This window comes from Doryrhamphus excisus, linkage group LG14 (assembly GCF_037039965.1).
Source record: "Doryrhamphus excisus strain RoL-2023G ecotype Guam linkage group LG14, RoL_Dexc_Guam_v1.1, whole genome shotgun sequence".
NCBI lineage: Eukaryota > Metazoa > Chordata > Actinopteri > Syngnathiformes > Syngnathidae > Doryrhamphus > Doryrhamphus excisus.
Window position 1 is genome coordinate 8,083,090 of NC_136370.1, and position 13,505 is coordinate 8,096,594.

General features: G+C 39.5%; 2 protein-coding genes and 1 long non-coding RNA gene across 3 annotated transcripts in view; 2 read left to right on the forward strand and 1 right to left on the reverse strand.

Moving 5' to 3' along the window:
- The window catches only part of LOC144901707 (uncharacterized), a 59,845-nt gene that overhangs the window by 20,093 nt on the left and 26,247 nt on the right, over positions 1-13,505 (forward strand). The window lies entirely within an intron of this gene.
- fancm (FA complementation group M) overlaps positions 1-13,505 on the forward strand; it is a 42,925-nt gene that overhangs the window by 3,173 nt on the left and 26,247 nt on the right. The window lies entirely within an intron of this gene.
- On the reverse strand, positions 1,557-10,034 carry soul3 (heme-binding protein soul3). The gene is made up of 5 exons (XM_058091482.2): positions 9,484-10,034; positions 5,522-5,616; positions 4,450-4,591; positions 3,308-3,491; positions 1,557-3,232 (listed from the first exon to the last, which is right to left on the reverse strand). The coding sequence occupies exons 1-5, from the start codon at positions 9,710-9,712 to the stop codon at positions 3,061-3,063; spliced, it is 822 nt and encodes a 273-aa protein (XP_057947465.1). The 5' UTR covers positions 9,713-10,034; the 3' UTR covers positions 1,557-3,060.

The window sequence follows — 13,505 nt, forward strand, 5'->3', positions numbered from 1 at the left end:
AGCTATACGTGTCCAATACAAGAGATAGAAATAGTCATGCGGCCTTAAGTTAATTTATGATTTCATGTCATTTTGATGGACTCTGGATTATGTGTAATAGCCATTGAAAGACATGGCTGAAATATGACTGGATTAGTTATCTGGGTTTAGTGGCATTCTTGAGTTATTAACCAGCAAATACTGCACGATTCTGTTATTGTAGCTCCATACCGCTATTATGCATCATGTGTGTCCACATTGTGAGAACCTGCTGTGAATTTATGGTTCATCAGTTGGGCGTGTCCACCACTATTGTGCATGGGGTGCAGCACTTGATCACCCATAAATTGGCAGGGATTAACCGTTTAAAAATATAATATTGTGTTTTTAGTTTGCAGTGTACAATTGCACCGCATCACACCGAGAGCTGTTTTGTAATGTTTTGCTACCTTTTTAAGCTACATGAGCAGAGCAAAAATATTCAAAGCACCTCACACGCAGTACATTTAGATGTGTAAGTGTTTGTTGAGGCCGGTGAATTATATTTATACAACGTTTTATATCAATCAAAATTTTGATACACTGCAATGTTAATATCTAATACTTACATTAGGGTGCATCAAAAAACACAATTATTGAATTTTGATATGGCTGGGTACTAAAAGTGTTCCAAAAAAATATTGGAAAATATTTTTCCAATACATGATTATTTAGGGGTGCCACCATACATCTGTTTTTGTGGAATAAAGTGGTGAACAGTTCAATGGTCGCCATGGAGATTTGAGGTCAGCAAAGACTGCAGCTCAAGAACTGAGGTGATCTTTATGTTTTTGTTGGTATTTATACTCCTATTACATATTACTAGGAAATTTGTAGTTTTTCTTTGTAATTTGAATGATTTGTAGTCATATTTATAAGTAGCGCTCATTGCCTCTACTATAGCTAACATTAGCCAGCTACAGTTTGCTAATGACAGTTAGCTAATAGCTGAGCAAGCATAACATCAACAACAGTAATATAGAGTAGACAGTATTGCTGATGCCTCATATTTATTGAGAGTGGTACTGTAGTCCTACATAATGTTATATACACTTGTCCATTTATTATTTTAGGCACTGTGCAGCACAACCCACCAGCTCTCCTAAGATGCTGCCCTCTGGTCTTTGGTCTGGGCCCCCTTTGATAACCCTATAGAAAATGATGCTGTATAGAAGTTCATTGTACTCAACATTTCCAGGTCAACTTTTTGGCAATTAGACTAGAAATTGCACATTTTCTGAAATTTTACAAAAGTTTATGTGTGAGGCGGCACCCCTAAATCTCAAAGGATTTCCTCAAAACTTTGCAAAAGACATTTTTATGTTCAATAGAAAAAAATGTAATGCCAGCAAAATTGATATTATGAATTTAAAATTTCCCATTCAAATTTGATGCACCCTAACCTACATGCATTGAAGATAAGTTGAAAGAATACCTATTTAGGTAGTTAAACCTTGGTAAAACGACAGTAAATATGTATATAAGCAAAATACGTCTATAGTAAAGCAAATAAAACACAAAACTCAGTCATATTTAAAGACAGGAGAGAAGCACGTGTTTATTGACGAAAAAAAGAAAACCACAGTAGTGCTGTTGCACTTGAATTTGTCACAGTACAGCACACATTCAACTAAAATAAGCCAACATATAGAGAGTAACAGGTCATTTTGGTGTTCCCATATAACCAGGTTTTAATTTCCAAGGGGGAAGGGACGAACTCACATGAATCATGGCTTTGAAACACCTCCAGGTTTGAAAAATAAAATCTTTGGATTTTTGCGGATTTCCTGATGTCAATGTGACATAATATCACGTTTTTGCATTCTGACTGATCTCCTGATGTCGGTTTGCTATGACTTTTTTTTAATTGTTTCAGCTTCCATGATGTAATATCACATGTTTTTGTACTCATTTGAGGACAACAAAACAAAACCATCTTCTTCCTTGCAGTAACAGCCCGTCATAATTTCTTCTTTTTTAAAAAAATAAAAAGATTTTACTTTTTGAAAAATAAACAATTTTAGAGCTGGTTTATTGGTTTGTATCAGACAATTAGTCACGGTACAGTATTGAGATCGTACACACTAACACAAGAGAGTAGCATGTAGAAATATCAGAATATACTGAAAATACACAATTGCTGACTTGACAGAGATTCTTTAGTTTTGATGATAGAACATTAAAAAAAAAACATTTTGCTGTCCTATTTTCTATAAGGATCTCTATGACGCATGAAGTTGCATTGTCTCTACTCAGCAGCAGTGGTCGTCACGGTACAGTAGTGAGTGCGTACACACTAACACAAGAGAGTAGCACGTAGAAAGCGCTTTTTCTGACGACGATTTCTGACGATTCCGTGGGGATTGTGAGATTCGGGGGGGAAACATGAGGAATGCTTTTGACTTGCGTGTGTATTGGAGCTATGTTAAGTTCTTCTTGATTGTCATTCAGAGGTAAAGTTAGTCAGAGTTTGGTTTGGTTTGAACACCTTTCTCCCTTCTTACATTCATGCACTTAGTGTGTGTTATTTCTGAAGTGTTCATTTCAGGGAGATTACTGAGAGAAATACCGCCTCACCCACGCAATTGACACCACATTAGGCTAAAAGGTCCACAATGTGAATACATTGACTGTGGTATATAATATTGCACTTGCTGTTGAATCATTATAAGTAAAGGAGGTGTACCTGCAGTGATCCCAAGATTTAACAACCAAAAGCAAGTACACTCACAGAATTGACATCTTCACTCGGCTTAGCTTAGACACCTACAGAACATTGTAGCTGTGCAAACACACAATGGGAACAACAATTAGGCTGCGAGTCCACTACTTGTCACCGCTCTCTGAGAATGAAGGGCTTGCTGCGCTGCGTGATGCATCACTGAGGAGAATATGGTCACCGTGTGGTTGAGATTATGGAGGGGATCTGGAGTGTGCTTGGCTGGGGAGGGACTTGGAGAGTGTGGATGAGTGGAGGCTGTGAATGATAAGGGAGGAGTCTTTGTGTGGCGGAAAGGGGGCCAGGGATTTGAATGCTTCTGATCAGCGGCGCTCCAGGAACCAGATCTCGTTCTGGCGGTTGCTGTGCGCCGGGTTAGTGTAACCGGCCACAATGAAGGAGTCGTTGACACACACGCCGGGAGACTCCAGTAGCTCGGCCATCATGTTGATCTGATTGATGATGGTCAGCTCATTGGTGGGGCCGGTGAAGGGCCTGCAGGAGGAGCAGGTAGATGAATACAACATCCTACTGTGTGTGTTAGACGTTATTTACACTTTCTGTGCTCACCTTGTGTACACAATGGCAGCCGGCCAGACCTCAATGACTATGTCGCTGTCCTGGGGTTGTGGAGGCTGTGCCTGGTGTACGGCGGGCAGATAGTATGCCACCGTCACTCCCTGGGAGAGGACGGAGTGGTTCTCGTTTGTGCGCACCACCGTCAATATGGGCAGCGACATGCCCAGGTAGTCCCCTAAACATGAGAAATCGTCCAATCAATTAAATACAGTTGTAGAAACAATAACACAGCGATTCTCAGACCTTAAACACCTCGCAAGAACAGGCATTGCTACGATGAATGATAAACATAATATAGGAACGGCAGTGTGCTAGCCATTATCGGAGGCACACATTAAGTGCTTTACACCCAACCCTGCAATGCAACCTACCTTGGTGATCCCAGTGTGAATGTGATTAATGTTCATGTTAAAGGTTAAATAACTGTTAATAGTTATCCTCTCTATCCGTGTGGAAGTGGTAAGTTTTTGGCTATTTAAGTTTAAAGGAAATAACTTGAAGGCTACCGTTTAGGTCGCTAGCTCTCAAGTTTGCGAGTTAGCATGTGTCTCAAGACCCTGCAGTTGCACAATATGTTGTAAATAAAAAGAGTATAAATGTGACTATAGTCGTGTTTTGTCATGTCTACAGGGCTCTAATAATGCTTTGTTAATTTTAATCTGAAAAAAATAATTTGTCTACCCACCAACTATATGTGGTTTCTTAAGTTTTTATTATTTGCTGTTTTATTATTATTATTATTATATTTATTTATTACTGATTGATTGATTTTCTTTATTCTTGATTTGTTTATTTATTTTTCATCTTATTTTGTGCAGAAAATAAAAAGTAAGATATTTGAGAACAGTGGAATGTTTTATCAGAGCTTTTATTGTAGAAAATTGGAACCAAAGCACTGAAAAAGTTTGTATATTTTTCTGTTTTTAATGTGTTTTTTTGGGGGGGGAAACCTGATGCAACCCAGCCTTGCCCAGACCCTAGCTCCAGTGGCCCCCAGGTAAATTGAGTTTGAGACCCCTGAACTACACCCAGCCGCAGTTCCCCAATGGTATCATTCTTTCAGGCAGCATTATTCTGCTAGTCAATCAAGCTAATGTAATCAAATACCCATCCCTAGTTTTAAACAGACTTACCTAAGGAGTTCTGCTGGCAGATATATCTCATTATCCTCATGAAACCGTAGCAGATGCTCTGCTCATACGTGTCCTCGTGCATTGTGATGCAAGCCCAGTGGCCCTTCTCATAATGGCGCTTCTCATACAGCAGATCCCCGCACTGAACACAACAGTTTATTAGGACACAAGAGTTGTCATATGTTTATATAAGACATCTGGAGAAAACGATTATTATATTTCGGAGTGCAGCTTCTAAATAAAAGTGTGTGAGGAGGCGATGTACCAGAATTTCAGCCTGATGATTTTAGCAGCCACATCAGTGCTTTGAGATCTTTATGGCAATGTAAGCCTTTAACACCTTTCATGTTGGACTCAATTTTAATTTCTGTAGACTCAGTTTCATCGATCTCCATCTTTAAAAAATAAAAAATTGCATAATAACTGCCAGCTTGACCAATTCCTGCTGAATTTCTCCTTGTTACTGGCATGTGTGTTACAGGAAGAAATGCTCCGACTTGTTTGGGACAGACTTTTTCAGATTTCTTTTTTTCTTTTCTTTATTTTTTGCAGGAGAAATGGACTTAGTATGAAAGACATGATTGGTGTCATGTGATTGAAATAATATTAATATAGCACTGACGTAGAGAACAGTAGAGAACTGTAACTGTCCTTTGTTTAACTGCAGTCTCTGACCAAGTTTCAATGGACTAATTAACTCAAGTTAAACCAATTAGCCGACTATTTATATGGTCCCAGGAGGGGTTTAAATGGCTTTCTGTATTGGGAGCATGACCATGTCAAAGAAGAATGTCATGATCATCGTCAGTACACTTGAGAATACAGTGGAACCTCGGTTTTCCTTATTAGTTCCAAAAGGTCAGACGAAAAACGAAATTGACAAAAATAGGGGAACATTTTCCTGTTGGAAATAATGTATATAATAATTAATCTGTTCCAAAAACCTAATCATTTGAACACTGGGGCATTTAAAAATCAAGGTTTGACTGTATCATAATAACAAAATTACAAGCTGGAAAATGTATTTTTTAAATCGTAGTCATTGTAACAGAAGTCAATTAGTTGCATGTACCTTTTCTTTCTTTGAAAGGAGGGTAAAAGGGATGTGTTCTCTGTTACTGCGGCCGTTGTTGTTGGTGGTTAGCTGTTGAATGGGTTCTGCCATTTCTGTCAACAAACAAAAAAAAAACACATAGTCAGTTGAAAGCCTGTAAACATCATATGCCATGTGGTTGGCATGTACAGAGTCTGGTTCTGCTGTTTAGCTTTGTTTTTTTTTGCTAAAGTGTCGGCCTTCTCTAGTACATTTAGAACATCCAATGAGCAAAAACATCCCCAGTTGACATCATGTGTGCTAATGTTAGTAGTGTGAGAAGGCCACCAGATGGGCAGAACGCGGTGCCAAGACATCACATGGAGTATTACTGATTAAAACACTGATTAAAAGCTGCTGCTGTCAAATGTAGACCTATTGAGCACTCAATGCATTGAATCCATCTGCTGATAAACTTCATCTATTTACAATAATCCGAATGCTAACTATTAACTTATGACTGAAAATGAAGTCCATTAACTGAGATTAAATAATGGAGTGATGTGAAATGCAAGGCGTTACACCATTCAATCACATTTCAAATCAATATGATGGGAGGTGATAACAGGGTCACATGGATCTGTGGTGTCAGGACTGCCAAACAAAGCCACCACACGCAACAGCTAGCTCAAGTTGTCGTCCGCTCTCAGTGCTGACGCACACAAACAAGCTAATCTAATGCCGTCAACAGTCAAAACAGACAATTAAGTCGCATCCCACTTTGCAGGTTAAGCTGATTTTCAACATCTGTGAGTCACAATGTCTATAAAATTAGGCATGCAGTTTTTTTTCATGTGTGCATCAAAAGCCACTCATGTATCAACCATGTTATTATTATTCTAACTGCATCATATTAAATGATTCTATATGTGCTGTTTTGTACAACTGCAGTTTCCAATGAAAAAAAAAACAACTCACGCATCAACCAACCTAGGCAACTATATTACCCGATCAATCCATTTTAATTGTGTACATTTGGGTCGATCATCATGACCCCAGGCTTTCACTTTGTCCTGTGCCTACATTCTCTGCACTGAGTTAAAGTGCAGGACTTAGCAGCGGCCATGTACCAGTCCTCACTAGGTAGCTAATCTCTCCAGCAAGCCATTTTGTGCTAAATCCTCATTAGTACACGAGGAAGAACATGTCTGTTCTTTATGTCTCAGTGTGTTCTCGTCTGGGACTGACGGATAGTATCACGATACCTGTATTTATAAGCTTTGTTTTGGGCTTCTCTACTGATAATAAATAAGATATTCACATCTTATGGACTTTCATTCCGTCCAACCGCAGTGGGCTGTACCAGTGTTAACGTTAAGTCCACACAAACATGGGTATTACTTAGTTTATGTGTTTTAGCTTTTTGTGAGGTGGGGTAGACCTTTTTGGCAAAATAAAGTCACCAGATTTAGTGAATGAGAAAATGGCCAAGGATACAGAAACAGTGATGGCCCTTTATGGACCCGTGACTAATTAATATAATACTATTAACATACATATAATCATGGGAGCTGATGGATCGCAGCGGGATTAATGACTTCAGTTACTATGGTGACATTACATAAAAGGAGCCAATTAAATTGTTTGCTTGCCCAGATGTGACTGAGAGAACCATGCTTGCTTCCAAAGTAAGAAAAGTTGATCGAAAAATGTGAACTTTTAAACGTGAATTGATGGGCCAATATATGTTCATTCTTCCAGAATTCAGTGGCTGTCTCATATGAGTCATAATTACAGAACACTAAGTATTCACTAAATATTGTGTGGATATTGGGGACAAAACAAAAAATGCTTGAATGACGGTAGAGTTGTGAATGCGTGCTGCTTTTGCAGAGATCCTACTCAATGAGATTCAAGTCACACTGATCAAAATTAGTATTTTATGTATTGTATTGTTTATACAGTCAAACTTTTGTGACACGTGGTCCCCCTTTTTTAAACGCAATTTTAATTATACACACATAGGGAGATGTGCACAGTTTCATTACATTTGATATTCATATGAGCTGATCTGCTTGATCCAATGATTTGTGCACATTCTAATGAGGCCCAATCCAAGAGCGACATCAAAAAAATCTAAACCATTGACTACTACTGCTAAAATAATAAACCAATTGTGTAAGTAACATTTAATTGTTCTGTTTACAAAGGCGATCACTCCAACTTTGTGGTCTGTTGTGCTATTTTGTCTTAACTAAAAAAAAGTGTTTACAAGCGTTTATAGATAACCCACCTGTTGGAGACCCCTGCATTTAATTGTGAGTGTTTACCGTGGGTGTACTTATTACGGTACCTCCGCAAAGTGCAGCGCCGGGGTTATGTTTTTGCCGGCATTTATCTTTCTATTTGTCTGTGTTCAAAATAACTTGGTAAGTTCCGAATGAATTTGGATGAAATTTCCAGGAATTGTCAGAAATGGGATATGGAAAAACAGAAGAATTTTTGTGGGTGATTCAGATGCCAGATCTGGATTTGAGATTATTTTTGAAAATGGTTTAAGGTTGCAAGACATGCCTAATTTTCTCCCTTTGTGCATATAACGCTACAATAAAACAAAAAAAAGGTCAGGGCAGTTGTTCAGGAAATGTAGTCTTCCAGGTACACTGAGCTTTTAGCATGCGAATATTAAGATACTAGCATTTTTTTTTTTGCTATTTTCATGGGTAGACACATATATAAACACCATTATTATGCTTGGTGTTAGCATACTAAAATTCCTAATATTAACATGTTAACATTGCTAGCATGCTAATAATACCATAGTAGCAATTTTAGCCATTTTCACAGGCAGACTATCACTATGCAATACATACCCAAAGAGCACAGAGGATGCTATTCAGTACGCAGTCATACTTGCCATGTCACATTTCCCAGAGCATTGGGGATAAAGAAAAAAAAAAGCAATGGCACAGGAACTTGTTTTCACCTGAGTAAACATATCAGGTAAATTTAATCTGACGGTGGGAGACTCATAATTTGCTCTGACTGTGAGCTCATCACGGCTGTTCGTCGCCATAGTGAGCCAGGAAAAAGAAACGGGCTGCCAATTCCCGGTGTTGTGCTGTACATTATCATAACCCAACTGGCTGGCATCCGTTACACACGGACACTCACTACACTTTACTGTTTGTTGCACTATTTGTTGTATCCTGTTGTTAGACCTGGTAAATTTAAGAAAGATTCAAACTTTTAAAAGTTGAAGATGTTGTTTTAAACTTATTTTTTGAGGCTCCCTGCTATTTTCCTTTAGTGGGCAAGGGGGTGAAATGATAGTAAAGGTTACCAACCCCTGCTCTAGATTAATCCATCATTGCACTCAGCTTGTGGTTGTTTACGTTGAAATATCACTGCATTTTATATTTGTCATTCAGGTCACTGTAATCCACAACGACTGAATCAACTTTTGTTGTAGTTTAAGACGTTTCACCTTTACTCTAAAAGACTTCTTCCGTTATGTTTGATTTTGAACATTTAAAATAAGTTGTTCAGAATCAAACATTTACACGGAAAAAATAAGCCTTTGCTTAAAGGGGAAACGTCATCCAACTACAAGAACAATCTTGTGGTGTTGGAGTTTTTTTTGTTTTTTTTATAATTCTGTATAGTGTCCAGTGACATAGGTGTTATCTTCCTGGATACTTCAAGGTCCCAACAAAGCATGTTGCATTAACACCCCACTTGTTGGAAATACTAGTTTAGCCCTGGGGCCAAATCTGTCCTGGTTTCAACTAGTTTATGTGTAGAAACTAGGTCATCGTTAATGATGGTTTACAAGTTGAAGTCGTTTGGCAAAAACAAACCCAAACAGGTAGTACTTGTTTTTTTTGCCTAATCCTCTTAAACTGTAATTACACCTACAAGGCGGATCCGAAAGTTAACTGTGTAAAAACACACATTATAACTTATCAGTACACTACTTTTTGCCTTTTTTTTTCTTTTACCGTTTGAAACTTCCACTTGGTGTCCCCTGGCAACGTCCTGCCAGTAATGCAGCAGCCGATCCGAGTCGTCGTCCATGGTTTCGCCCTCTTCCAGGCTGCCATTACCGGAGTCGGACGGCTGGTCCTCCGAGAAGGACTCCAGATCCTCCAGCGTGATCATGCCGTGGCGATCGGGCCCGCCGTCGCCTCCGCTTCCACCGCCGCTCATTTGACAGCCACCTCGGTCCATTTTTCTCGTACTAGCGTCTATTGATTAAAAAAATGGCCTGTTGTGTTGTTTTAAAACTAAAAACACACAATGGTCGCCGGTGAATATAATTTTACAGTTCGATTTAGAGATGTTTCCCTACTTTGACTAAGACTACCGCCGCTCGTCGGTCAACACATCGGCTACTCCGCAGCTGCATTCGGCCATCGTTTTTGCCGCTTTTAAGTGTCGACTAACGACACATATTCCGTAGTTTAATTAAAATAGCAACAAAGTAGTAGCCTGTGTTCTCCGTGTGAGTGTTTCGACACCTACGGTGTACGCGGTGTTTATAGCAGAAAATATCCAACCGTGTGACGTTGCAGCCTCACCACTGCCATTCCTCCGCCCGCTGCTGCCGAGACGATATATAGTACCATGTCCAAGCAACACATTCTGCGCTTTATTTATTAAACTTTACGTACGTGAGCCAAGATTAATATACTCATGAAACCCATAACTAAAATAAAATGTGCATTAAAAAAGATAAAGTAGTTGGGTGAATGCCCAAAAGAAGAGACCAACTGACTACCTGAATATATGGAATGACCAGGTTATTGTCATATTTCATGATGATAACACCGGAATTCATCAGGTTACTCAAATGTTGTTGATGAGGGAGAATGAGACACAGAGCCCAGACCTGACCCCCACAGAGAATCTTTGGGTTTTGCACATTGCGATGCAATACAAATCATGATTTGAATTTAGTAGGTCTGCTTTCATGAATGACGAAGGAAACTAAAACATAACCACATGTCAGAGGATATTTACATTATTACATAAAAAGTTGGATGATAAATAATATGATATAATACGATTCATTGTTGCAGTTTTAATCCAATGCTGTGAATAGTTAAAAAATACTGTTTAAAAAATTGAAATGCTTATCTAAACTAATAAGTATTTAGATCCTTTTTAAAGGCATACACTGACTCCAACAAGCGCAGATTGAGAGGAAGTTAATTCCAAAGCCAGGGCACAGCTGCTTTGAACAATTGATCTCCTTGATGAAGAGAAAGATCTGCAGGTATACACCCGAAAGAGGCTTTGCAACTTAGATTCTTTGTACCTCATCACATTCAAATGAATTAGAGTATGTTTATAATCAGAACCGTATTCCATCAGGGGCTAGTGTGCAAGAAGTTACAAAAAAAGAAGGCAGTTGTGGGATTTCTAAGGAGTAGGACTGCAACTTTACACAACATTTACAATTTGATTCAGTTTGATATGTTTGTATTACGGTTTGATATTTCTATCTTGCCTTTTTTTTATTTGAACTTTATTGAAATTGCCAAGATTTTTGTTACCTTAGGACCATATATAGCCAAAAAAAGCATAATGTAATAAGAAAATAAACATAAATATATCTGTGGAAGGGGCTGCATGGTGAACTAGTGGTTAGCGCGCTGACCTCACAGCTAGGAGACCAGGGTTCAATTCCACTCTCGGCTATCTCTGTGTGGAGTTTGCATGTTCTCCCCGTGCATGCGTGGGTTTTCTCCGGGTACTCCGGTTTCCTCCCACATTCCAAAAACATGCTAGGTTAATTGGCGACTCCAAATTGTCCATAGGTATGAATGTGAGTGTGAATGGTTGTTTGTCTATATGTGCCGTGTGATTGGCTGGTGACCAGTCCAGGGTGTACCCCGCCTCTCGCCCGAAGACTGCTGGGATAGGCTCCAGCACCCCCGCGACCCTTGTGAGGAAAAGTGGTAGAAAATGAAAGAATGAATCTGTGGAAGATCCATGTGGTGCAATCTTCGCAGCTGAGTAAATAATACAAATAAATAAATATTCCAAAGACATTTTGTGATATCAAATAAGTTAATATCAAACAATTCATGCGCAAACATGCAGCCAGGTCGCACGGGCAAGGCAGGAGAGCGGTTTGTGTGTTGCAAGTTTAAAAGTACACATGTGTATTGAACAACATGTAACACAGCGGCACATTTCCAGTCGCTACCTTGACAAAAATACAATGTGTACATTGACCGGCCATGGCAGTGGCTCCTCCCGCAGTAGGCGCCGTACTCTTCCAGTTGTAAACTTTGGTTCTTCCCACTTCCATGGACGCGCATATATCCCACATTAATGCACCTTGCCCGGCCATGGCGGGTGGCTTCTGTACATCAGCCATGGCGAGGAGCAGCTGCTGCAGCAAAGGAGAAGGTCTGACACAATCACCCGACCGTACCAAGGTGGCAACCGGATGCGTTATGTGTTGTTTGATACACATGCGTAACGAACCATGACCCGTGTAACGGTTCGTTACAAATGCATGTATTGTTGCACCCCTACTAAGCAGGGGTGTCCAAAGTGCATACCAGGGGTGACGTGATGTGCATGTGTGTCATCATTTTTTGTTACTCAACTGCAGAGAGTATCAGGCGTAATACCAGCGAGCAGCAGTTTGTCTTTGATTGAGGTAGATTAAAGATTTCCTGTCTGTTAGGCCTGTCATAAACAAAGTTGAACTTGTACATGAGGGGTCAAAACAGGCAGGATTTTGTTTGATGTGTGGCACTGCGGGAGCTGGCCACCATGTTGCGCCCTTTCACATGCACGTAGTGAGAGGACATTATATAATACTTGACAGTCTGTGCGGTAGTTCAAATGCACACACAAACTGTACTACGCCCACTGCTGGATTTGTCATTTGATTCATCACTGTGTACCAAAATGATCTTATATCATATGTCATAAGATACTTCATCTTTCCCACACTTTTGTGAGGTCAGTGAGTTCATTTTTTTTTCTATAGTTGTCCTCTGAAAGCCCCGTAGCAAAGCGAGCGTCACGATGAACACACACACACACAGCCCTCCCATTGTTGACATGCAGGAGTGAGAGTACAGCCTTGCGCATGTTCTATTATAAATAGCTCACACAAATGCTTTTTTCTCCACATTCCTCACGTCACTTAACTCCATGCCCCTTCAACCAATCAGCTACAGAGACTCATCTCTGCTTTATATGTTATGGTGTCCATACTTAAATATTGTGGCACTCACGACGAGTATGTGAAAGAAAGTCAAAGACACTTCAGCTGCTTGAAAGGAAATTGATCTTTATTGGGCAGGCGATAGTGCAATTGAACGGGGGATAACGACAAAGCAAACTAACCATGATCGTGGTGTCAGATAATATACATATAGTGATCGGTTATCTCGTTTTCATGGTTATGTGTTTGTGAAAGGTCAGGAGTATTAATGCTTGTTATTTAACCCATTGCCCTAGTCACCTAAAGCTCTGTAAAGAACACCTTCCTTCAGCTGCTCCCAACAAGCTGAAATCAGGCAAGTGGCTCAGTTTGCATGTCCAAAGCAAAGCATGAGCACTATCACGCAAATTCTGTGAAAAGGTCAGACGGTAGGTGTAACATCTAATCATGCCTATTTGTTTACATACCCCATTCTTTCTCGATCTGCTGCTGTATTACTTGCATTATTCAAGGTGCAGTCTTTGTCCCGGACTCTAACCGTATTCACTTTTTACCTAAGAATAATGTCAATCCAATTAATCTTTTGCAGACAGCCAACCATGTTAACATTAGATAAATTGTTATAGTTTTACAACTTAAAACACAAATGCATATAAAAGATGGGGATAAGAAATGGATTAGTGAACATTTAACATCCATTTTACTGTAATTTAAAACTTGGTTATTGACAAAGAAGGTGATGTGGCAGCGAGACCACTGATTTATGGAATTCAGTAGTGTTTTCCTTGGCTCCATTGTGGGTTATTTTGCAGCCGTGATCAAAAGAAGAGC

Excerpts from the sequence above, each read along its gene's own strand:
- soul3 (XM_058091482.2), bottom strand. The coding sequence starts at position 9,712 with ATGGACCGAGGTGGCTGTCAAATGAGCGGCGGTGGAAGCGGAGGCGAC. Across the intron at positions 5,617-9,483 it reads CCAAGTGGAAGTTTCAAACG|AAATGGCAGAACCCATTCAA; the intron begins GTAAAAGAAAAA and ends GTTTGTTGACAG. Across the intron at positions 4,592-5,521 it reads TCCTTTCAAAGAAAGAAAAG|TGCGGGGATCTGCTGTATGA; the intron begins GTACATGCAACT and ends TGTTGTGTTCAG.